The sequence below is a fragment of the Eptatretus burgeri genome, chromosome 7 (genome assembly GCF_056783735.1).
Source record: "Eptatretus burgeri isolate ZD-2024b chromosome 7, Ebu_testis_v1, whole genome shotgun sequence".
Classification (NCBI taxonomy): domain Eukaryota; kingdom Metazoa; phylum Chordata; class Myxini; order Myxiniformes; family Myxinidae; genus Eptatretus; species Eptatretus burgeri.
In genome coordinates, this window is record NC_140967.1 from 31,664,633 (window position 1) to 31,691,453 (window position 26,821).

A 26,821-nucleotide genomic window follows, 5' to 3' on the forward strand; every position below is an offset into this window, starting at 1 on the left:
TTTTATCCCTAGATGACTGTCAAACATTTTCATACCGATCAGATGTGGCGATCTTCATGTGCAATTATGATGTCATAACGAAGGCACTCATGTCATCATCAGTATGATGTCGAAAAAAAACAAATCACACTTATTCCACATGAGGAGTCCTTGCCATGTGCCAAGTTTCAATTTTTTCCTTGGTGCGGTTTCAGAGATGCAGAGGTCCAAAGTTCTTCCCGTTTTTCCAACATGGCTGTCACACCACGTGACCTATGATGTCATAATTATCATTAAAGCATTCTACATGAGTCGCCGCATCTATGGTGAAAATTTAATCTCAATCCGACAAGTGGTTGCAGAGAAAACACTAAAGTTCTGTGTGGACAAAGACAGACAGACAAACAAACAAACCCAAATGTAATACCCTCATCTAGTGAGGGTAATGATAGACTTCAAAAACTCGAGTTGACAAAAGGTCAAAATAAGTCTGAATCTGTAATGTTCACAGTCGTGACATTTGAGAAAGGAACAATACACACGATTACCAGTTCCTTAACACTGCCTTCAGTATAAAGCAAGTCCACTTCCCCAGAACACCCAGCAAAATCCCTTACGGTGTGGATGAATTTGTGAGTTGGGTGGATCTGGAATGGCGGGAACTCCGTCGATATTGCCGCTCATCCCAATCGTCATAGCTCCTCAACTTGTGTGCATCACGATCCCGCCCTCGTGCCCTGCTGCGCTCAGCCATCATGCAGACCAAAGCACCTTAACACATCGCAGCAAGATGCTGATAGTACAGGAGTTCAAACATTATTCTGAATTGCAAGACACTTGATCACTTTGACAAAGCCAAAGAAAGCAGTGATTAACATTTTGTGTACTTTTTTTTTTTTAAACACAATCCACCGACAAGGGATTTCATTGAAAAGGATGGACAACACTCTTTATACACATTACAGGGAGGAATGGGCTCAGTAAAGGGAAATATATTGTAGCATATATGAGAAAATGTGGGGGAAAGCGGTGATGCCCAAGTGTAATGAAAATCACTACTTTAACTCAAAGTATTTATGCTGTAAAGTCCAGCTTGGGGGGGTGCTTGCAGCCATGTGTAATGCTGTGTCAATCATTTAGAGCCGCAGTTTGCCCTGTAGGTCCATGTTAACTCGTCTCCCCTCCCGTCCTATTTATGATTACAAGACCCCCACCCACCCCTCCAAATTCAAACTCTGCTCTCAATCACCACCAAGCCCACTTGGATATGGTTCCCCGGCAATTGTGTTGTATAGGTGTAAGGGCACGTCGTCGTGGGCATTGCGCAATTCCGCCCCACAAGCAGGTTGAAAAGTGAGGGCCGAAGCATAAGAGGAGGAAAAAATAGGTGGGGACTGAGTGGAGAGATCTGAAAGCATACTTGATTATGTTGAGACTGGGAATGTTGAGAAAATCTCAGACAGAAAAGATGAGCCCCTCGGATTGCTACCAAGGCATCTTACGAAAACCCTGCCATACCTCCGTGCCAACCTGCCGGCAGTAAAGCCTCCCTCCGTTATATTTTTAACTGTCCCGCTTAAGTTTCTTTTATCATTTGCAATTCCCACCTATCCCTATCAATCTTCTGTTGTCACCAAACTTGCAGCATTGGTAGTGTTTGAGTTAAGATACGAGTCATTCCATCTGAAATCACCAAATTTAAGAAAATGTTCCCAGTTGACCCCCTCAGCTTTACTTTAAACTTTCATAAAATAGTTCCCAGGTATCAAAATGAAGCTGCGTAAAAAATTAGGTCCATAGATGCGGTCAACTCTGAGATATTGAGGGTTGAAAATGTGGTTGTGGCCCTATTTTTATGGTCATTGCGAGCATCACAAAATGAACGTCAGGTCAGGTCAGGTATGGGAGCATGTGCCAGAACAGCGCGTCGCTGCGTCCACTTTCCGCCGGTACTCCAGGGGCCTCCGTCTGGCCATCCCCCAGGCAGATGCCAGGCCCATCCCCATCTCCTTGAGATGATGGTCAACCTGCTGCAACCATGAGGCACGTGGTCGGCCCACTGGCCTCCTCCACTCATGAGACTCCCTCGCTGAGAGAATCTGGTAAGCAGGATCAGCGTCAGGAAAACGAGCCACATGTCCATACAGCCGCAACTGACGCTCACGGACTATGCAGGTAACAAATCTCATCCGAGTCTCTCTCAGCAACCGCTCGTTGGATACAAAATCCGACCAGAGATAGCCAAGGATTCTCCGAAGAGACCTGGTACCAAAGGAATTAAGTCTCCGTCTCAGATCCTTGGTCAGAGTCCAAGTCTCGCACCCATAGAGCAAGACTGGAAGTACCAAGGACCTGAAGACTCGGACTTTCGTCCTCCCGCACAGGTACCGGCAGCGCCACACCCCATGATCCAGTAAATCCATGACTCCCCAGGCCCGACCCAGACGTCTATTGACCTCTGACTCGCAGCCAGCAGAGACATGAATATCACTGCCAAGGTAAGTGAATCTCTCCACGACCTCAACATCCTCACCACAAACAGACACAGACAGGACAGCAGCATCCAAGATGTCACCGAAAGCCTGGATCTTAGTTTTGACCCAAGAAACCCGTAATCCCAGCGGCTACGACTCCTCATACAGCACCTCGAGGGCCCCCAAGAGGATGTCTAAAGTCTCCGCAAAGATGACTGCATCATTTGCAAAATCAAGGTCCGAGATCTTGACATTCCCAAACGATGCACCGCAACTTGATCTCTCCGACATCCTCCCTAAAATCCAGTCCATACAAGTGCTGAAAAGTGTGGGGGCAAGTACACATCCCTGACAAACTCCAGTAACAACTGGAAATAAGTCAGAGGTGGTACCACCACACTTCACAGCACTCTCAGTACCAGAGTAGAGTTCAGACATCAGATCGATCAGTTTTGGTGGCACCCCACGAAGACCAAGAATCCTCCAGAGGACATCCCGATTCACTGAATCGAACGCTTTACAGAGATCAACATAGGCTGCAAGCAGCCCCTGCCGAAACTCTTGTCTGCGTTTGGTGACGACACGAAGAGCAAGGATACGGTCAATCGTTTAACTCTTTGGTGTAAAGCCTGACTGCTCTGGACGCTGGTGCTCAAGCAGATGGTGGCGAACCCTATCGCGAATTATCCGAGCAAAGACCTTGCCCGGCACTGAGAGCAGCGTCACCCCTCGGTAGTTGTTGCAGTCTTGGCGATCACCCTTCCCTTTCCAGAGAGGGACAACAAGGCCCCTCTTCCAGTCAGTTGGGATGATGCCTGTGTTCCAGGCAGAGCACAAAACTGCATGCAACGACACGAGTGCAGCATTTCCACCAGCCTTGAGAAGTTCGGCATGGATGCCACAGATCCCTGGAGCATTGCCCGGTTTCAACTGGTTCACCGCAGCCCGTGTTTCCACAAGTGAAGGTGGACCACAGTTGATTTGAGGGTCAGCAACAGGGATTGTAACACCCTTGACGTCCAACTCGACAGCTGGGGGATCAGCCTGGTACAACCGCTCAAAGTAACCGGCCCAGCGGGCCTTCACTTCAGACTCCTCTGTCAAGAGCCTACCATTCTCTGCTCGAACTGCAGTGCTCCGAGGGATGGGCTTGGATGAACGTAATGCGCGAATTCCCCTGTAAGCGGGACGAGAATTACCTGTCCACAGGTGATGCTCTACTCCCTCACAGATTCCTCGCACATAGGCCTCCTTGTCCACCCTCAGTGCACGTACAGTTTTACGCCTCAGCTCCCTGAACAGCTCAGCTCTGCCATTCAGCCTGGCCCTGCGACTCTGATCAATGGTATCCAGTGTCCCTCGAGAGACAAAATTCTTCTTTGCCCTGCGGTGAGTTCCAAGACATCCACCGGCAACATCAAGGACGGTGGTCTTGAAGGCGCTCCACAACTCTTCAGGACCCCCCAAAGCACCCAGACCCCCCAAGTGTCCACTCAGCCTGTTCGCAAACTCCTCAGCTACTCTCTCATCCCTGAGCTTGGCAACATCCAGCCGAGGCTGGGATGGTACCATTCTCCAGGACTTAAGGTGCAGCTTTAGAGTTGCTACAACAAGCCTGTGGTCAGTATTGAGGAACTGAGCACTCCGGTAGACCCTGCAGTTTTGGATCATCCTCCAACGACCGTCAATGAGGACATGGTCAATCTCCTTTGCCACACCGCCAGCGTTGGAATACCAAGTCCAGCGATGAGCTTGTGGATGCTGAAACCATGAACCAGCCACCCTAAGTCCATGACTTCTTGCAAAGTCAAGGAACTTAGTGCTATTCTGGTTCATAGTTCCTGACCCATGGGGACCAACACACACCTCATAACCATCCCTATCAGTTCCAGTCGATGCATTGAAATCCCCCAAGACTAGAAGTGTATCTCATCGGGGCACTGATCAACCAGACTCGAGTGTGGCGTAGAATGCATCCTTCACGGTGAGATCACTCGCCTCAGTCGGAGCATAAACAGAGACCAGGGAAATGACACCTAAGGAGTGACGAATCCTTAATCTCATAATACGCTTGTTGACCGGTGTTACCTCAATTATCATTGGGGTCAGCTTATTGGACACAGCTACAGCAACTCCTTGGGTATAGTAACCATCACAGCGACCAGAGCAATAGTAGGTGTAACCACCCACCATTATCTCTCCGCAATCCGGTCTCCGAACCTCAGAGAGAGCTGCAATCCCGATGTCCAAACGCTTGAGCTCAAATGATAACAGAGACAGGTGATCATCCTCTCTTAGGGATAGGACATTCCAGGCACCCACCCGAAGGGACCGCCTCAGGTTAACCCAAGGAGACCGCCGTCTGGTGGAAGACACCTCAGCACCACTCCGACACACTCTCCCGCAATCTGACCCAGGGATGTTACCCCGTGGTTTCCCTCCGATCAAAGATTGGGGGTCCCGAAGGCTTTGCCCCAATCCCGTCATCCGGTGAGCTGCCCTGCGAAGGGAAGCTGCACAGGAGGTACTCCCACGGAGTGGGTTTTCAGACTTTTTGCGTTTTGCGGAATGAAGGGTTTACGGTGGCTGGAGTACAAATCCTGCCACCAACCTCCTAATAAGAAGTAACCCAACTGCAGGAGGACGTCTGCAGACACAGTTGGGCACTAGATATGGATGGCCGTTGGCTCACAAGGAGCTCCTCCGCCCTTTGACAGGTTTTGTTTTTAATCCTGCTGGGTGTCCATATCCAAACACCCCCCTCACCACAAAACCTGGTGGGGGAGACGGTTTAGTCGCCGACAACCCGACCATAGAACAGGTTAGTACAGGTTTACATGGTACCTGCAGCAGGTCACAGATCTAACCTGACCTGACTCATGTCAAAATGAAATGTGAACAAAATGAAAAAATGAAATGTGAATGTGAAATCATTCAAAATGAACGGCTACTTTTAAACTCCCACAACTTTTTTTAATATTAATGCTAGAGCCTTGAAATTTTCAGAGATTATTCTTCTATAACTGCTCTGTAAGAAACAAGCATAAAACTGACTATCTTCTTCTTCCTCTTTCGGCTTGCTCCCGTTAGGGGTCGCCACAGCGGACCAACTGTCTCCATTTCGCTCTATCCTCCACATCTTCCATTGACACTCCAACCACCTGCATGTCCGCCCTCACCGCATCCATGAACCTCTTCTTTGGCCTTCCTCTTCTCCTCCTGCCTGGCGGCTCCATCTTCAACATCCTTCTCCCGATATACTCTGTTTCCCTCCTGTGCACATGTCCAAACCATCTCAATCTCGCCTCTCTCACTTTGTCTCCAAACCGTCCTACCAGCGCTGTCCCTCTAATACACTCATTTCTTATCCTATCCATCCTCGTCACTCCCAACGAGAATCGCAGCATCTTTAACTCTGCCACCTCCAGCTCTGCTTCCTGTCTTTTTGTTAGCGCCACCGCCTCCAAACCATACAACATAGCTGGTCTCACTACCGTCTTGTATACTTTCCCCTTCACTCTTGCAGCTACCCTTCTGTCACAAATCACTCCTGCAACTCTTCTCCACCCACTCCATCCTGCCTGCACTCTCTTTTTCACTTCTCTCCCACACTCTCCGTTACTTTGGACAGTTGATCCCAAGTATTTAAACCAATCCACCTTCCCCACCTCAACTCCTTGCAACTGCACCATACCACCACCCTCCCTCTCATTTACGCACATGTAAAGCATAAAACATAAAACAAACACAAGCATAAAACTGACTATACCTCTATTAAATTTTATGACCTGATCAGTTAAAATCCAGAAAAAAAAAATGTTGGTTTTGTATGAAGATCCAACTTTGAGATCCCATATATTTTTATTGACTGATCCCAGAAGCTTGAAATTTTTTTATGTAATAACTGTATGGTAGTTGTATTCAAATACATGTTTATTTTTCTTAATCAGTCATATATAATACAGTCATGATCCCTCAAAAATTGAAAATTTTCATTTTTCCCCGAAATTCAGGTGAGGATTGCAAATATATGACAAGGTATACCACTTTAAATTGTTCACCATTGGAAAGAGCATATTCAAGTTTACAAAAGTGTCAAATATCAAAGTCGTGGGAGGAGTCAAAGTGTCAACCCCCCCCCACCCCCCGTAGAACCGCTTCGACGCAAAAAAAAAGTATGTCGTGAACAAACTTTAGTGCATCACAGGTGATCAAGGTGGTGGTGAAGTTTCATCAGAAATGTGTGTATAGTTTCAGAGAAGAAAGCAAATACCTCTTTTTTGGGGGGGGTGGGACACCCTCCCCCCTCTGCCTCCCCCCCCCCGCAGTCCCCCTTAGACCCCAATTTTCTTAATGGTGTGAACAAGCTTTGGTACATCCATGGTGAGGAAGGTTGTGGTCAAGTTTCATTGAAATTGTGTGTGTAGTTTCAGAGAAGAAAGCAAATACATATTTTGGAGGGCAACCCCCCCAGTAAACTACGTCCGTAGACCCCCTCAGACCCCAATTTCTTGTAATACCATGAAAAAACTTTAGTACATCATTGGTTATGAACATTGTGGTAAATTTCATCAAAATCACATGTGTAGTTTCAGAGAAGTTGCAAGTATTCGTGGACGCATGGACGGACAACGTGCCATCCCATAAGCTCCCCGGAACCATGTTCCAGGTGTGCTCAAAAAGAAGTAAAAAAAATACATCTCTTGGGAATTTCTCCAGCAGCATCCCAACTAATTAATTACATATGCAGGCATTTCACAACCAAGCCAATTTTCATCACCTCTGATTATTTATTTCACATAATATGTGAATTTCATGTCTACCAGTTTGTTTACAAGCCTGAAAAAGTCACTTGAAAAAAAAGTTTATTATTATTATTATTATTATTATTATTATTATTATTATTATGAAAGATTTCACTATTTTCTTTCCTCTGCCACGATTGCTGCGAACAAAACATGCATTACCTCATTTCCTCTGCATGGGTTTAAACAAAATGTACCTGTTTCCTCAAAACAGTACCTTAATTTAATGATAGAAGACGAGTTGTTCAGTCTTCAAAAGTACACCACAGGCCTATGTGGTCTGTTCCTTTTTCAACAGGTCAGGCCTTTTTGAGCAGGCCAACACATATGACAATTAAGACCATCTGCAGGGGAGAGCGGGCTGACCAAGAATAAAGCCTGTTTTTGTTTTAATTTAATAAGGCCGTTACTTCTCTTAAAAAGGGGTGTTTTTATTAACCCAAACACTTGGTTTTCATTCATGCACTCCCTAGGAGTTCCCTTAGTATGCATGCAATTTTGAGCCGCTCAGTTTCATGGTTTTGGGCAAGTAAGCAGCAGAAAATGGATGCTGGGGAAATGAACACAGAACAGCACTGAACTCCACTAAAATGTGGATAGCTCATTGGCCAATTGGTGCAAATGTAAACAACAGAAGCTACCACATGCAGAGAGGGGCCCTTCTCCCACTCACAAGGGTGGGGGCTGTGTGTATAATTTACATGCAACTGTACTTCTATCGTATTTATATACAGTACACTTTACAACATCCACAACCAACACACGTCTTCAAATTATTTAAACCCAAATTATCACCGCTTCCTACATACCACCTCAATTCATTTATTTATATACACTTGACCATGAATCGGAAAACAAACCTGTCATTGAACAGCACTTTGGTTATGAATTTGTCCCAATAGCACTTGCCCAGAGAGGAGTGCAAACTTTTTTTACTCTGTCTGCATGCCTGGCAGTCAAACAAAATTGAAAATCATTCCAAACAGGAAACTTACAGTTTTTAAAGACATTATAAAGGAAACAAACAACAGACACACAAATAACTAACGTGTTGGATAAGGTGGTGTAATGGCCAATGGTGGTAAATTCTAGCGTAAATTTATACGACTTTTACAATCTCTATTTTATTATATCCTAAAACAGTATGCCTGATATTGGCTTCATGGTGAGGGTGGTGGGATTTGGATCCAAGGGTCCCGAGTTCAAATCCCACTCAGCTGTTGAATTAATACCAGGTGGGATTAAGTCGGCCTGTCATCCTTCCGAGGTCGGCAAAATGAGTGCCAACATGCTGGTATACTGTGTCAGAGTGGTGACCCGTCCAGGATTGTGCCCAATAGCCAAGGAGACTGCTTAAGCAGCACCAACGCTCTGCATAGAGTATGGTCCCAATCTCCTCCTTAAAGAGCAGGTTTTGGGTCGCTGATGACCGAGTGATTCGAAGGTTGTAATCACATTAATAATTATCGTTGGGCAATTATTTTCTTACATTTGAAACTCAGGATATGATAAAATTAACTTTTAAGTCAAAACTTTTGTCAGTGATCGAAAAACAAACCGGAATTTGCCGAAGATGCTATGACGTCACGTTCTCCGAAAACTTCGTGAACATTTGGAAACAGCGTGTGGACAATGGCGAGATGTGAATCAGAGAGTGATTTCAGCGGCGATTAAATTGGGCGTTTTCATTCCGATATTGCCGAGGACGAGTCGGAGGATGATGGGAATTTATACTATGGAGTTTCTGGCCCTGGGCCATATAAATTTGAGCCACTTGCAAGTGCCAGAAAATGGCCTAGTTCGTGTACAAGTGGCAGGACTGACTGCCCGGCAGTTCACACTGACAGACTCCACCAGACAGATTGGTTTGGAGATTTTCATTTTCTTGTTCGATGCATAAAATAATGTAAAGTTTGATTTGTCTGTGACTTGATATAATAATTTTAACCCTCTAGTCACTTAAGAGTCAGAAATAGAATGAATCAATAATGGACCCAAATATATTATACACCGGAGCCTTGGCGTTGAAGTCTTTCTGACAGCTGAGCTTGACCCCAGCGAAAGTGAACAGTTAGAACAAACCCCAACTTTCAAGATACTGTTGTGGCATAGAAATACCAAAACATGTTTAGCCTCATTGGGAAATATTCCACCAAATTTAGAAAAAAAAAAAAGTGGAAAATTGATCAATTTTTTACAATTGAAATGAAATAGCCCAATTTGCTGATGCTGTTAAAAAAAGTAATTTAATCAACAATAAGTTGATGTTTTGAGAATTTTTTTCATGCTTGTGTTTTACAGAAAGTTTATTTATGTGCTTTTCCATGTACTCTTTAAGAATACATTTCAAGGTTTTTCTCACTTCAACTCAACAATTGATTGTGACAGAGCAGCATCTGGAGAACTTGTCAACCAATAACTCATATTCACAGAGTGGTGATCAGATGTGTTTATGCCTTTGTAATCCTCAGCTGTGAAATAGTCACCACAAATGACAAGTCTATCCAAAGGGTCCTCTTTACCCGTTTTCTTTGGGGGGAAATTCACCCATTTTGTTTGTACAAATCTTATCCACTGCCGGAGAATATTTGATTCCTTCAGGAATCGGTGGGAGCGATTACCCATTTTCCAGCCATTTTCGCAAAACATTACGACACATGTACGAGGCATGATGTACAAATATCCCAATAACTTTGTTCTACAATAATTCAAAATAAAAAAGGATAATATAGACAGTTGCAAGCTCAAAAAAGCGAAAGAACGGCCCGCTGAACTGGACACTTCTTCAATGAGCAAGTGAGCGTCCGCTATGTTTTGGAGAACGTGACGTCAACATCCATATATGGCACGTGGCTGTTTTTTTCAACAGCCTCGAGAAATAACAACTTCGGAGTTAAATTTCATTAATTTTCCCAATAGTTAGGCAACCACAATAGTTTGCATCAAACTATTTAATGCACATATAATCATATTGATAAATTTTCAGAACATGTTTGGTGACCCACAACCTGCTCTTTAAACAGTGTCAAACACAAATCACCTTCTTTGCACTTTCAAAACCCTTCTGTTTATCGGTACTTGGGCATGTTAAATAGGGTGGCGTATAAGACTGCTTCAATAGCGCTAAACGTCCAGAATTTTTTTTACGATCTTTAAAATCACTATTTTATTTAAATTGAAATATATACCTTAACGTTGCATGTGGTAATGTGTTCTATGAACTCTCTAATGGCTAATATTTTTGGCCACATCCTTTTCATATTCTCTTTTGGCTTTTGGAGTTATTTTCTTAACGAGGCTATGTTTATTACTCCACTGATGCGAGTCAGATTCTAGTCCTGTTATTTTATACTTAATAAATGATTATGCATGTCCTTAATAACACTGCTTATATCCCTGCTCATCTACCCTTGTCTTTTTCTGCGTCTACATTTACACCTTATTGGAATATACCAACTCTGCATCCTACACACTTGCTCCTTGAAGGTTTCCATTTATCTGGTGCAGACCACCCAGCACGTTCGCTTTTCAAACTGTAACGCACTGAACTCTCCTCATATCTTCAAAGTTTGACTTCCTGAATTCCAAGTACCAATAACCTTTCAATCCTGAACTCCACATCTCAACAATAGAGTTGTGCTTGCTACATGGTGGTCCTTTGTTGCAAGATGTTCTCCAACCTCCACCTCCTCCACCACATTGGGATCATTGCTTAAAAACAAACAAACAAACGAAGACCCAACACCATTTCTCCCTCATGGGCTTTTCCACAAACAGGTTCATTTAAAGCAATCCGAAAATGCATTTTGAAACATCCTCCTCACTTCTACTATTTCCTCATTCCTGGATCCAATCTATCCCTGGCAAATTAAAATCCACTATAAACACTTCACCTTTCCATATGCCTTTATGAACCCTTCAGGAACTCCTCTCTCCTGCTTCTCCCTCAGAACCCTATGAACACACCCGACAAGTAGGCTATCTTACTATTCTTACAATCGATAATCTCTATCGACACAGAATAGTCTTTATTTGTTGCCTCCTTTTGTCATTCCTTACTCTTGATACAATATTGACTTTTAACCAGGTTGTCACACCAGCACGAACACACTTACACATCTTGTAACCTTGTAGACCTGTCCTCCAACAACTCTCCCTATTATTAAACGAAGGCTCACAGCTACTATATCGTACTCTGCACTACCTACAACTTATACCTACAAGTCATCCTTGTGATGACTATCTTTGCTCTTTGCATATTCAGGTACCTTCTGATGACTCCAATGCAGGATTTGATCATTCATTTGTTCAACTTTTCACTGCTGGAGCCACCCTTTGCTGCTTGTCCCCACCAACCATGTCATCAGTTCACCCATGAACAGCATCCCCACCCTCTTCTAACCTCCAAAATATCTTCTTTAAAAAAAAAAAAAAAAAAAAAAAACACAACATAAAACAATGTCACCCGCAGGGTGACCCGTATCTTGCCAAAAGGTGACCATGTGTGACTTCTTTAAGGTCACACTGAGGTGAACAGAGCTGCTATCCACCAGGAGCGACTCCTTGAGGAATATCTGCCTACGAGAGATTCCGATGAGAATCGTTCTACAGAGTAACCATGAAAAATATGTTTGTCTCATAACGTCACCAAATGACGTCATAGTGTCTCAAGCTTGACATATCTAGAAAGCACTCATCGAGGTGTTCAATTTTAGGTACTACACAATATGGTTCCTAAAACTTGAAAATTTGACCTTGGGGTCAAATATGTTTGACCTGAGTGCTAACCATGAAGGTCAAGGCCAATCGCCACCAAAAATTAATCAGCTGAGCGCCAGACCATATACTACATTCTCATAAAGTTTGGAGACGATTCGATTAAAATTACTCAAAAAATAAGGGTTTCGTCGACTCCCCTGATTTGCGACAAAGTGACCTTGACCTTTGATCTTGACCTTCAAAATTTTATGTGCTGAAAGGGACATCTATAGGTCTCTGATATGCGAAGTTACAAAAATTTCCAATGATAACTGTGCTCTGCAGAATTTTTTATATGTGATTACAGACAAACAAACAAAGAAAAAAAAAACCACAAGCTGACGAACATATCTTGCAAAAACTTCGTTTTGGCAAGATAACAAAAAAAAATCAATCCCACAGGCTGTTGAAGAGACATTGCTCTGAGCAGCTCGTCGGGGTTCGATTTCCAGCCCACTTATAAACTGTAGGACAGGTGTTTCGCAGGCAGTAGGGTGCATCACATCACAGCGTCCCTCGGATGAAAGTAAAGCCGGTTGTCTTGTCTGCTGGCATTAGTTGCTGGAAGTTAAAGATCCCACAAAGAGTCGGCGAACTATTACAGGCACCCTGAACACATAAAGTCCTGCAATATCCAGCTCGACGAGTCGAACCTCGAACCAGAAAGTCAGGAGAATATAACCTGCGCCATATTTTTTTATACCTTGTCGAGGCTCATGTGAGAGCGAATACACAACGCACACCAAGGGGGGCATGAGACAAGAGGGGTGGGAGAGGGAAGGACAAAACAGTGGGGAACAGAGACATTAGGAGATCTGTGGAAGGGAGAGGGATGGGACGGGGAACATGGGGTATACAAGATGGACATTACAGGGACTTTCAGGAAGGAAAGCAGGAAATTTGAAGGAAGTGGGTTTAGGTGGATTATCGGGGGTAGAAAAGATGGAGGATTTGGATGGGGGAAGATAAGAGGTGGTGGTGAACAGCTGTTTTGAAAGCCTGGAGAGAAGAATGGGAATGAATAGAGTGAGGGAGTTCATTCCAAAGGCGGGAAAAAAAGAGGAATGAAAGAGTGAAGGTGAGCAGTGATTCGTGATTTTGGTAGTTTTACCAGAAGGGGGGGTTGTTTGCTCATAAGGCCAACTTAGATCAAACAAACTCATAAAGTCAACTTAGTTTAGATCAAAGGTTGTTGGCTCAGAAAAGCCAAGTTAGATTGATTTACACAAACTTTGATCAACCCCCCCCCCCTCTCGGCCAACTCCAGAAGAAGTTGCAGTGGTGTGTGTCTGTCTGTGTGTGTGTGTCTGTGTCTGTGTCTGTGTGTGCGAGTCCTGTCCTCCAACTACTCTCCCCATTAAACCAAGTTTCACTACAACTATATCGCACTCGACGCTGTTTGAATGTGTGAAAGTGCGGAACCGATTTAACCCCCTTCATTCTTACGTGCGGTCTCACCTCACACTGTGACGCAGGTATCATCGGCACGTCGTACTTCCGCGTACCTGGCGGCCAGGTATTCTCATGTTCATTAAATATATTAAGGTAAAACGGAAAAAAAAATAACCAAACCAACTTTTAATTACCTCATACTATTTTACGACTATTCATAAGACCAAACGTCCAATGCAAAATAGTTGTATTTTATTTCGCTCACCTTGTAGTTCGTTGTTCGAGTTTACATTTAAACCGCCCTCAGTGGATTCAACCCCTCACAAGATAATTTGTCATCACATGTCAAGTTTAAACAATTAAAAACACAATTTCTTGTTCACCCGAACAACATTCGACTCGACCAATAAATGCCAATTGTAATCTCCACCCAAAAGCAAGCAGACTATTGAGGGTCTCACTTACCTGCCCGAAGTTCTCTGACGTTTATTTAAATTTTTCGACTTTCTCCTCCTTCTCCTTCTCCTTCTCCTTCTTCTTCTGATTCTTCTGCTTCTTCTTCTTCTTCTTTCGCATTTCAATGTACGTGATTCTGAAGAGAATGATTGTTATCGTTCTGTTCCATTTTCCGCCACACAGAAAATCTCACACTCGATAATGTTCCTTTAATTATGTCGATTCTGAATCTTAAGTTGAAATCTTTCTCCACATCGATGTAATGCATATAAGGAATGTTTGGGCAACACGATATTATTACGAAACACCATAGGTCCTATCGACAATACACCGCCCAAGCAAAAATTACAGAACAGCTTTCCAACGGAAATTAATAAAAACAAATAAAGGTTAAATGCGGAATTAACCAAACAAAAGAACTAATAATGATGGAAAGGATAAAGCCATAATTAAGTCTGAAGTTTGGAACCGATGTGATGAAATCTGAAACGTGAGGAATTTTCAAAATCGGAGATTGTCACTGTCTGCGCAGGGTATTTTTACATATTTCTGCCAAGTTTCAGGAAGTTTCGATGAAAACTGTAGGCTGTGAAACAAAAAAGTCCACAAGAAGAAGATGAAGAACAACAACGTGTGTAAGACTTCGAGATCCTCCACGAGGATCTAAAAAAGGAAAACTACAAAATGAAATATCAGCAGATATACTCTGACAAATGGGAGAATGACAGAGGTTTAGTACTCTTAAGGGTCGAAGAACTCCTTGATACCATAACAAAAATTGGGTGTGATAATTGTAGAAACAAGCCCTACAACAGCAATAAGTCTTCCCCTATGCTTTGGGGAAGCTTAATTATTTGTCCCAGGAAATCTCATTACTTCACACATTAAAGTTTCAAGCCGATGTCAAGTCTTACTGTTTTTTTAAAAACAGCCGGATCTCTGAATATCAGTTTGGATTCCCAGTCACTCAACTCTGGATATGCTGCTCCTCTCTCAGCAATGGTTGGAGGAGGAAAATCTCAAGAGGTCAGAACCACCTAGTTTGACATATCTCAGATATTCGAAACAGTCTGGCACGCTGCTTTGCTTGCCAAGCTTTTTGCTTGTGGCTCACAGGGCCGCCTGTCTTCCTGAATTTGAAAGCGAACCCGACTGAGAACTTTAGGTCATTCTGCAAGGCTTGTAATAAGTGTGTGTCCATTCCTTCTGAAGGATTCCAGAAAACACAATCTTACAAATCTCAAGGCTTAACTTTCCAACAAGTGTCCTTCCTCAAACCATGGGGTGCCCCCATGACAACAAGTCATGGGGGCACCTTGTGAAGTCTCTCTGATGTATGCCTCCCCTCAATCTCCTCCCTCACCTCAAATGGCAATCCTACAGATTCTGCTCAATGTAGGCAGAATGTCAAAACTCTGTGATTTCCTCCAAATCTCATGTACATAACTCAGCCAGGTCTGTCCCTTTCTTACCCCCTCAAACCCACTCGCTGCAAGATTTTGTATCCTTCTCAACCAAGAAGGTAAAGAAAATTCTGTCCAACCTTGACCTTGCTTCAGCGATCGACCCCAATGGCATCAATGACCCAAATCCTGCTTGGACAATTCTTACTTCCTATTTTTCTGCCTTATTTAGTCTGTTCTCCGTTGAACACCTTCCATTGTCATGGAAGTCAACGAATATCACTCCCATCTACAAGCTTGGTGTGAAAACAGATCCTATCAATGATAGACCATTGAGTTTTCTTTTAATTACAAGCAAAATCCTTACATTAGTTATTCATGCTTGTTACTTATGTCCTTTACTCAAAAAAAAAGCCCACCAAAAATGACAGTTATTTTGTTAAACTGGAAGATATGAGGTGTCGTTGTAAGAAGCGTTATTTAAAAACACAACATGTACAAAAATGTTACCCTATTTTCTTTATCTTCTGGGATGTATCGTTTGGATGGTACAGCCTCATGAGCATGCCAAAGTCTGAATCCCCGGACTAGCGTTGGGTGTGCTTATATCTTCTTTAATTATTATCCTACGGACGTAAATGAAAACTCGTTTTACTCTGCACACATTGCACATCATGTGCAGCGAATTTCACCTCCCTGTGCCTTGTATTTATTGTTATTAATTTTTTTTAACGCTTCTGTTGTGGCTGTTCTTTCCCACACTTCCTTCCAGGGGTTCAAGCAAGCACTACACTGCCACTTCATTTCATCCCTCATCCTGGCCCATGATATTTATTACCCCCATTAACTCTCCCTAACCCAACCCTCTCATTTGCTTATGTTAGTGATTTCTCCCCTCCTTTCTCTATTCCTTTGCTGTTTGCAGGGCCGGATTTAGGGCAGGGCCCACAGGGCCACGGCCCGGGGCCCCGCGCCTCCCAGGGGCCCCGCGCAAACGCAGAGATTACAATAAATTCTGCTATTTTTCCCCCTTTTGTTTGTTTGTGAAAAAATCTAGTTCGTTTGTGTAAATGGTCAGTGAATCACGAAACAAATACTCAATATCCCTGTTAATTTGGCATCTGTTTGGTTATGTTTGTCATTTATTTTACATCTTTGAACTTACTTTTTTTTTCTTTCCATTGATCATAAGAGCGCAATCTTAAGGTCTACCACAGAAATAGGTCACACGAAAAAAGTGAGGGTTTTCCCAATCCCAGCAAGCTATGGCCGTCTCGGTTTCATTTTTGCAAAATTACACGCCCGCCCTGAATCTATGTTTGCTATGTACTGCGCTGGCGTAAAAGAAGATAAAAGATTCTGTAGGTTTTTAACATCTCGCAAATATATTGTAGCAATTACCACAAAGTGTTCAATAATGCAATCATATCTGCAAAAACGACAAAAAAAAAACTTTCTACATTGAGATTTGAGATGACACCATCACGTTTTGGTTTTGCGATTATTTTCTCTGTTCCGTTGTTTTCATCCATAGTGGTGTTTCTTGTATATAAACTTTTGTTACTCGTAGTTTCTGAAATACATGTTTTTACACATAAACCATGGTTTTTTTTTTCTTTTGCCCAGCCTAGGTTGGTGCATTTATATATGAATACTCTTATAAGCATATATGAAGTAAAGATGGCTGCGGCCCTGAGAGGGCCCCACTACTTCGAGGGCCCAGGGCCCCGCAACACATAAATCCGGCCCTGCCTGTTTGTTCACTCCTTTGATGGTTGTGCCTAATATTGTTGCCCTGCTTCCCCACTGTCAATTCAACCTTGCTCTTCCATGAGCCTCAATCTTGAAGAGAGAAAGAAAAATCTCTGTACAAGTGCACATTCTCAAAAGATGATTCGAGGGCATCAAACCACACAACCACATGCCACCCACTCATGCCCACCTCCAGCTTGGAGCATTTATTGAGGCCATATATGTATCAGTGCAGGATACAGTACAGCAATTATTCATAGCCTCCAACATTGATAAAATATTTCCTCGAAGGTGGTCTTCAGTGCAGATTTCCCCCACAAGCAATCATCGTCCTACTCTGCAGCTGATCGTCTGCATATTTCAACATGCTTGATGTTTTCATTGACCAGAAATTTTATTCACTCTTCCAACCCTTTTGTTTTCTCATTTGCAGCCATCTTGGTTTTCAGCACAAGCATGAAAGCACAAAACACGTGATATAGCTATTCGTTACCAACACTATAAAGACAAATTGCTTCAAAAAATTAACCGACAAACCTGACTGCAGTTCAAACAAAATGTCAAATTTGAACGACACATCATTCTAGTTAATAAGCTATTGTGTATGAAGAATAATCGTACTATTAATTTGAAATTGGTCACTGGCTTTGACCCAAATACAAATTTTTATGATGAACCCGAGGCATCAAAAAGCTACATATATCGAACAAACCGTTTAAGATGGAGCATCTCATCACCATTCAGGTCAGGTCAGGTATGGGAGCATGCGCCAGAGCAGCACGTCGCTGCGTCCACTTTCTGACATACTCCAGGGGCCTCCGTCTGGCCATCCCCCAGGCAGATGTCTGGCCCATCCCCATCTCCTTGAGATGTTGATCAACCTGCTGCAACCACGAGGCATGTGGTCGGCCCATTGGCCTCCTCCACTCACGAGGCTCCCTTGCTGAGAGAATCTGGTGAGCAGGATCAGCGTCAGGAAAATGAGCCGCATGTCCATACAGCCGCAACTGACACTCACGGACTATGCAGGTAACAAATCTCATTTGAGTCGCTCTTTCTCAGCAACCACTAGTTGCAAACAAAGTCTGACCAGCGATAGCTAAGGGTTCTCCGAAGAGACCTGGTACCAAAGAAATGAAGTCACCATCTCAGATACCTGGTCAGAGTCCAAGTCTCACATCCGTAGAGCAAGACTGGAAGCACCAAGGACATGAAGACTCAGGTTTTCATCATCCTGCACAGGTACCGGCAGTGCCACACCCCATGATCCAGTGAATCCATGACTCCCCAGGCACAATCCAGATGTCCATTGACCTCTGGCTCACAACCAGCAGAGACATGAATATCACTGCCAAGGGAAGTGAATCTCTCGGTGACCTCAACATCCTCACCACAAACAGGTACAGACAATATAGCAGGATCCGAGATGTCATGGAAAGCCTGGAACTTAGTTTTAACCCAGGAAACCCGTAATCCCAGCGGCTCCGACTACTCATTCAGCACCTCGTGGCCCCCAAAAGGATCTCCAGAGTCTCTGCAAAGATAACTGCATCATCTACGAAATCAAGGTCAGAGATCTTGACATTCCCAAATGATGCACCACAGCTTGATCTCTCTGACATCCTCCCCAGAATCCAGTCCATACAAGTGCAGAAAAGTGTGGGGGCCAGTACACACCCCGATGAACTCCAGCAACAACTAGAAATAAGTCATAGATGGTATCACCACATCTCACAGCACTCTCAGGACCAGAGTATAGTTCAGACATCAGATTGATCCGTTTTGGTGGCACCCCACGAAGACCAAGAATCCTCCAGAAGGCATCTCGATTCACAGAATCGAACGCTTTCCAGAGATCAACATAAGCTGCAAGCAGCCCTGCCAAAACTCGTCTGCATTCGGTGAGGACCCAAAGGGCAAGGATATGGTCAATCATTGACCTATTTGGTGTAAAGCCTGACTGCTCTGGCTGCTGGTGCTCAAGCAGATGGTGGCGAATCCGATCACTAATTATCCGAGCAAAGACCTTGCCCGGCATTGAGAGCAGCATCACCCCTTGGTAGTTGTTGTAGTCCTGGTGATCACCCTTCCCTTTCCAGAGAGGGACAACAAGGCCACTCTTTAGGTCAGTTGGGATTATGCCTGTATTCCAGGCCGAGCACAGAACTGCATGCTACAACATGAGTACAGCATTTCCACCAACCTTGAGAAGTTCAGCATGGATGCCACAGATCCAAGGAGCTTTACCCCATTTCATCTGGTTCACCACAGCCTGTGTTTCCACAAACAAAAGTGGATCACAGTTGATTGGAGGATCAGCAATAGGGATAGTAACACGTTTGACATTCAAATCAACAGCTGATGTATCACCCTGGTACAGCCGCTCAAAGTAACCGGCCCAGCGGGCCTTCACTTCCGACTCCTCTGTCAAGAGCCCTCCACCCTCTGCTCGAACTGCAATACACCGAGGAACGGGCTTGGAGGAACACAATGTGCGAATTCCCTTGTGAGCAGGATGAGAATCACTTGCCCACAGGTGATGCTCTACGGCCTCTACCCCCTCACAGATTCCTTGCAGATAGGCCTCCTTGTCCACCCTCAGCACAAGTACAGTTTTACGCCTCAGCTCCCTGAAAAGCTCAGCTCTGCCATTAAGCCTGGCCCTGTGACTCTGGTCAATGGTATCCAGTGTCCCTTAAGTGACAAAATTCTTCTTTGCCATACGGTGAGTTCCAAGACATCCACCAGCAACATCAAGGATGGTGGTCTTTAAGGCACTCCACAACTCTTCAGGATTCACCAAAGCACTCAGTCCCCTGAAATCCCCAGTCAGCCTGTTCGCAAACTCCTCAGCTACCCTCTCATCCTTGAGCTTGTCAACATCCAGCCAAGACTGGGATGGTCCCATTCTCCCAGATTTAAGCTGCAACTTCAGAGTTGCTACCATAAACCTGTGGTCGGTATTGAGTAACTGAGCACTCCAGTCGACCATGCAGTTCTGAATCATCCTCCTGTGACCATCAACATGCACATGATCAATCTCCTTTGCCACACCACCAGTGTTGGAATACCAAGTCCAGCGATGAGCCTGTGGGTGCTGAAACCATGAACCAGCCACCCTAAGTCCATGACTTCTTGCAAAGTCAAGGAACTTAGTGCTATTCTGGTTCACAGCTCCAGACCCGTGGGGACCAACATATGTCTCATAACCATCCCTATTAGTTCCAGTCGATGCATTGAAATCCCCCAAGTCTAGAAGTGTATCTCGTCTGGGGCACTGATCAACCACAGACTCGAGCGTGGCGTGGAATGCATCCTTCACGGTGAGGAGATCACTCGCCTCATCTGAGCATATACAGAGACCAGGGAAATGACACCTAAAGAGTGACGAATCCTTAGTCTCATGATACGCTAGTTGACCGGTGTTACCTAAATTGCCATTGGAATCTGCTTATTGGACACAACTACAGCAACTCCTTGGGCATGGTAACCATCAGAGCGACCAGACCAAAAGTAGGTGTAACCACCCGCCATGATCTCGCCGCAATCCGGTCTCCGAACCTCAGAGAGTGCTGCAATACCGATGTTTATGAGAGCATTAAATTGCATCTGATGTGGCAATAAATGAGAATTGTTGCTCCCAGCTTGCTGGCTTGATAACAGAAGACGCCATTTACATTTTTGCCATCTCCATCCCTACCCCATTAGGAATCCAGTGTGGGCATGGGCAATTTGCTCGTTATTAGTAAAAGTGAATTTTTATAGTCATGACCGGTAGGATTCTTAATTGCAGTTCAAAGAAAAACAAAGCTGATGTTAAGAAATTTTGTCATTGGTGGTATGTAAGAGTTCCGACAGGTGTTCTGTTTGTGCCTTTCTCACATAAGCAGGATAACCCTAACAGTGTAAAGGCTGCAGCTATGATTGTGAGTGAAGGAGGAATGTGATGCTAGTTTCTCAGCAGCCCATTCATCTTTGTCTCAGTTGGCTCCACTCTGCAAGCTGCTACCTCATAAATCATAAACGCCACAAAAGCCGCAATAACAACCCATTACATGAACACCCCATAAATTGTAAATTATTAGGTGGCTTGCTTTAATGGATGGTTGTCAAACCTTCCTCTGCCATGATCTGAATTCCCAGTTCACGTTGCCAGTCTGATACTTTGTTTAAATTTTATATCATTTGTCGAAGCTCTTAGCTCTCTTGCTCTTTGATTGATGAACCCCTTCTTCAGTTAAACCCACTTTTCTACCTCTGTAGCACAGGCACTGTATACCATGTGGTTTTTAGCCATAAATTTCATTTGATCTCATGTGATGGATTCACTGGTGTTTTATCAAAGCAATTTGAATTTTACAAGTGGATGTGAATTACATAAGTGGTGGCTCCAATTTAGTAACTTTCGCACCTTTCATTTTGCAATTAAAGGACAAAGAGGGACTGGTGGTGTTGTTTGTAAGAATCTCAGTGTCGGCGAGGTGAGAAACACCTGTGGTGCATCAGGGAGCATACCCCATAGCACACCAGACTGTGATATGCTTCAGCTCCTTGAGGCTAATCCACACGTGCAACAGAGACAGATATGTATGAGGTCGCGGCTTGCTAACAATCTCCATTGTCAAAATAAATAAAATTGAAGAAATTGTGAATCCCAATGCAATTCCCTATACCAGCACATGGTGGATTTTGGATGTAGACATCTGCATGATTATTTCAGCAAAATATTGCTGTAGAAAACTTCACACGTCACTCAGAACGCAAAGTAATTTCACTGCAGCCTTGATCAGCTTAGGAATCACTGAACCATATGCATTAGCTCATTCCACTGAAACCGCTGATATATTTTGCTACTTCTTTCTAGCTGCCAGAATGGTGTTACACATTAAACAATATAAACCTATTTATTATAAAACACACACATTCCCCAATAGGCTGCATATCTGATTAGTCTGATTCATGCATCTGTCATCCTGTCATTCACATTTGTTATGCAACCATTACTCATACCCTATGGTGAGATCACTTGTTCTCTATAACAGTACAGCCTTAAAACTATGGCCGACAGCCCCAGTACAGCCTTAAATCCCTTAAAACTTGGACTCGAACACAATCTCTGCACAGTATAAAATGCTTTCACATGCAACAAGGAAGATAGTAGGATAGACCAAGCGGAACATTTCCTTGGGCCTTTTTGTCCTTGGTTGGAGTTATTTTTGGTATGTGGTCTTCCCATCTTTAGCTGAAGTTATTATTCCTCCCTCACGTCCTTGGTTGAAGTTTGTGTTGTTTTGTAAGAATCTCAGCGTCGGCGAGGTGAGAAACACCTGTGGTGCGTCAGGAGCACACCCCATAGCACGCCAGATGGTGGTATGCTTTAGCTCTTTGAGGCTAGTTCCACACATGCATCAGGTTTGTGTACGGCCGGCTCTCAGCATGACTTCAGAAGAATCATTGCAATGCACATGTGCCAAAGTTTTTCAACCAGGTTCTTGTTCAGTGTGGAACTTGTTGCAAAACTCTTGAGTTGCATTTCCTGAGTGAACGCTTCCATGCACAAGTACATCATCAAGATAGCCTCATGACAGGGGCTGCTCACAAAGAAAAAAAACAACCAATACCTCAGTGTTCAATGCAATGATGAAACAGAATAGAAGATCAAAAAAGAACCCAAAGAAGTAAAGAGCAAAGATGGAGTGATCAGGAGGAACCTGGATAGGATTCGGGTTTCAGTCGCGACTCCACTGCCCTCAAACTCATCCAGGCGCAGCCAAGTGAGCCTTACAGAAAACTTTCTATAATAATTCACTTCTCCTTAGAGAGATAGATAATGAAAGAGAGAAATAGAGAGTAAAAGAGATGAAAAAGAAGAAAAAGCAAGAATTAGAGTGAATAAAGAGAATTGTGAAAAAAACAAATAAATAAATAAAAATTAGAAAAAGTGTAAAAGGAACAAAGAACAAAGATGTTGGGAAGAACCCGGACAGATAGATTTCAGCAGTTACTCCGCAGGCTCAAATGCAGCAACATGTACAAGCTACCAGAAGTCCGTTAGCAGGGAAGCACAGTCCACACAGCATCAGGAGATGGTACAAACATAAATAATGAAACAGAAGACCAAGAAAGAACCTGAAGAAGTGAAGAGCAAAGATGGAGTCAAAAGGGGGAACCTGGATAGGATTCAGGTTTCAGCCGTTACTCCACTACCCTCAAACCCATCCAGGCGCAGTCAAGTGAGCCTTATAAAAAAATTCTGCAGGAAAAAAAAAAAAGAGTGCAGTGCAATGAGCAGACACAGATGCAGAGTGATCCTCCTATCACTTTCTTTGTTATTAGTCCCTGCTGGTATCACCGGAGGGGCCAATAGGTTTGCTTTCCGGCCATCCGTTCATCCCACTTGTGGTTTTCCAGACTTTTTTTCCAAACATATTCATATTCAACTGAAATATTTTAACATATTCAACTGAAACTTGGTGCATGGCTTTATTATAAGTTACAGAACAAGTTCAAGTTTCAGGGCGTTTCATTAATTTTTCACAGTTATACCCTTTTTAAGCTTAAAAAAAATTCAGAGTTTCTTCTTCTTCACTTTAGTTCTGCTATTGGCTCGAGAATGCATTAAATGCAAATTAATTTTTATCTCCGGTTTGTTATCCTCATGGTCTTCACTAGTTTCTAATCTTCAAAAGATGTCAGTAAATGAAAATTGCTTTTCCTTTTATTTTGCTGAATAGACCCAAACATGGCGGGTTGGAGCATTTCTTCTTCTTCATTTTAGTTTCAGTATCGGCTCAGGGTGCGTTAAACGCAAACAAATTTTTTATCTCCCGAACATTAATTGGGAGCGTTGGAGGACATGTTTTGCAAAGAAATTCTCGCTCTTGTTTCATTTATTTTGTATGCAGCCTGTGGCTGCTGGTTGCATCATTGCTGAGAGTGCAGTGCCCCTGTTCCAGGAATCCGGTACTCATTTTGCCGACTTCAGAAGGATGACATGCTGAGTCAGCCCACCTGGTGTTATTTAACAGCACAATGAGGGCTCAAACTCAAGACCCAAATATCTCTAGCCAGCCTCCTTAACAGGTAAGCCAACACCAGGCTTACCTTCTCTGTGACTTACTTATCTCATGAGACACACACACACACACACACACACACACACACACACACACACACACACACACACACACACACACACACACACACACACACACACACACACACACACACACACCCTTCTACCCTCCTCTCCAATTTCTCCACAATCACCCTGGTTGAAAGCTATCATTAGTTACTTTCTGTCATATTGGCGAGGTGTCTTTGTGGTCAGGGTGGGAGCTAATGGAAGTCTGCTTCTTCCTACCTCCTCCATGCTCATCCTGTCATGAGAGTTTCAGATCAGGGACCATCGCAGAACACTTTCCAAGAGAGCGAACATGCTAGATAGATAGCTAATGGAGACATTTTAATGCAGCGATACGTCCAATCAACTAATCATATTGCAAATCTTGTGATGTCGACCCACTAATGTTGGTGGCACTCCATTGGTTGATTACACTGGTATTTACATTCCGATTTTGCTTATTTAGCTTTTTGAATACAAATGTTATCTGTGCCTTCTTTGGGTTCATATTCAATTGATGAGATGAGATGTACCATACTCTGTTACACAACGTTGGTGCGGCCGAAGCAGTTTCTTGGCAAGGGTTATGCTGGGTAGTTTGCCATTGCCTTCCCAGCAGTCAGTCAGTCAGGGCAGGAAGTTGTAATTTATTCAGGATACCGGTGATAATTCACCTCCTTTTCATGAAAAACATGGTGGGATCCTTAATCTCCACCAACTAATGCTGGCAGATGGTATGCCCAGTTTCACGTCCATCCAAGGGAGGGCACACACATGGATGCATCACCCTGCCTGACAAGCACCAGGATGACAGTTCATAGCTGGGTCCAGATTCGTACCCAGATGAGACAGCTCAGAGGCGAGAGTATGCATCCCTCTCTAAGCTATCTTGCCTCTGCAAAAACGAGATGGAGTATTTAAAAAAAAAATTGAGAACAGAAAAAGAGTTTGAGAAGAAAGGAAATAAAAGTGAATGGAGGATGAAAGATGATAGGAGTATGAGGAAGTGAGGGAAAAAGGAATGTACAGTGTTGGACACAAAGAGAAGTGAAAGTGAGTGCATGTGCGGAGGCACACAAAGATTCCACCATTTTACATACTTAATATGTAAACTGCTGCTCATTCCAAAAACTGTGACAACATATTTATTCCAAAAGTGACTTTTTGTATTGGCTGGAGCGACCGATCTTATCTTGATGTTTCACAAATCAAGATGGGTTGACACTGTGCTAGTGTTCCCATATATCCCCGAGCTCATGTTACAGACCTCCCCTCCCTCCCTCTTCTCTCCCTCTTCTCTCCCTCTTCTCTCCCTCTCCTCCCCTCCCTCCCTGTCCTCCCCTCCCTTCCCCCTCCCCTCTTTCACTCCCTCTCAACCCTCCCCTCCTTCACTCCCTCTCCTTCTTCTCCCTTCTTTCCCTCCCTCCCTCTCGAGAGTGAAGCATCACCTCTGAAGAGGTCTGGTCCAGATGTCACACACATCGATGTCAATGGGATTCCCACGGGTACCTCCACTAGTTCTTAAAATTTCATGTCAATTGGATGAAAATGGACAATTTTATGCAACCTTGACTTTTGACCTTTTGATCTAAAAAAAAAAAAAAATCTGCTTCTCGCTGTTGATTGATGAGGAACCAATTCAATGATGGAATATGCAAATTCTTAAAATTTCAGGCAATTGGAGAAAAATTTACGATTTTATGTGAATTTGACCAAATAATAAATTTGTCTTCTCCATAGTCTTATTATAAGACTTTGTTGAAACTTTCACAAAAACTCAAATGGTTAAAAAAAAGTGACAGACCGGACAGAGACAGACAAACAGACAGAGACACACAAACAGAAGTGATTGCAAAGCCCCATCTCCTGCTGCGTGGGGGGATGGACTAATTATACAGTCCACGTGTAGTTTCACTCAGAGCCAAACATAGAGAGAGTTGCGAAAATGGCATCCTCGTGTTTTCAAGATCACATGATGCACGGAAACCATTTTGTGTGAACATTTGGGGTGTGTTGAGTTTCCAAGCAGCAACAAGCAGCAAGCTTGCGCATGCCAAGCCAGTCGTTACTTTTCAAGGATTTTGAATGAAGTGCTTGCCTGAGTGCTCAATTCCCACTTGGCGAGCATTCTACAACAAACTTGGGAACGACATGAACACACCCCAGAGCAGAGACTCAGACACATCACCAAATAGTTTAAAACATACACAAAAAAAACTTGACAAAGCACATGAGAAAAATGACAGGTTAATAGTTATGTCTGGGGATGTACCAATCGCTCAGAAAAAAATGTCAATGTACAGGTTTCCCATAAATACAGCAAGAATGAGAAGGGCACTTGGTAGAGCGCACACCACCACGTAATGCTTGATCCACGAGAACATATCGGGCCCAATCAATACATTTTTGAAATATCATGCAATATATCGATTTTGGCTCTACCTCTCAATGGTGAGAATCACTTTAAAAGTAAATAATTCTCATATCCAGAAACGGATTCGAATCTTCACCAAAGCCAAATCAATTCGTCCATGCCACATACCCAACCTGTCCGCCAAGTTTCATCCGAATCCGTCCACAACTTTTTGAGATATCGCGCTATATATATATATATATATATATATATATATATATATATATATATATATATATATATATATATATATATATATATATATA

The 26,821-nt window shown here is 43.5% G+C and overlaps 1 protein-coding gene across 10 annotated transcripts in view; it reads right to left on the reverse strand.

Moving 5' to 3' along the window:
• Positions 1-26,821, reverse strand: part of LOC147022964 (MARVEL domain-containing protein 3-like) — a 45,633-nt gene that overhangs the window by 17,062 nt on the left and 1,750 nt on the right. For 2 of the 10 annotated variants that reach the window (XM_085887930.1, XM_085887926.1), the window contains exons 2-3: positions 13,874-14,000; positions 597-750 (exon numbers count right to left, since the gene is read on the reverse strand). In XM_085887930.1, coding sequence (XP_085744056.1) covers positions 597-675 — 79 coding nt within the window. In that variant the 5' untranslated portion in view covers positions 676-750; positions 13,874-14,000. Of the gene's footprint in view, positions 1-596; positions 751-13,474; positions 13,522-13,673; positions 13,853-13,873; positions 14,001-26,821 lie in introns of those variants that run through there. The other 8 variants (XM_085887931.1, XM_085887923.1, XM_085887928.1 and 5 more) reach the window with 7 other exon arrangements.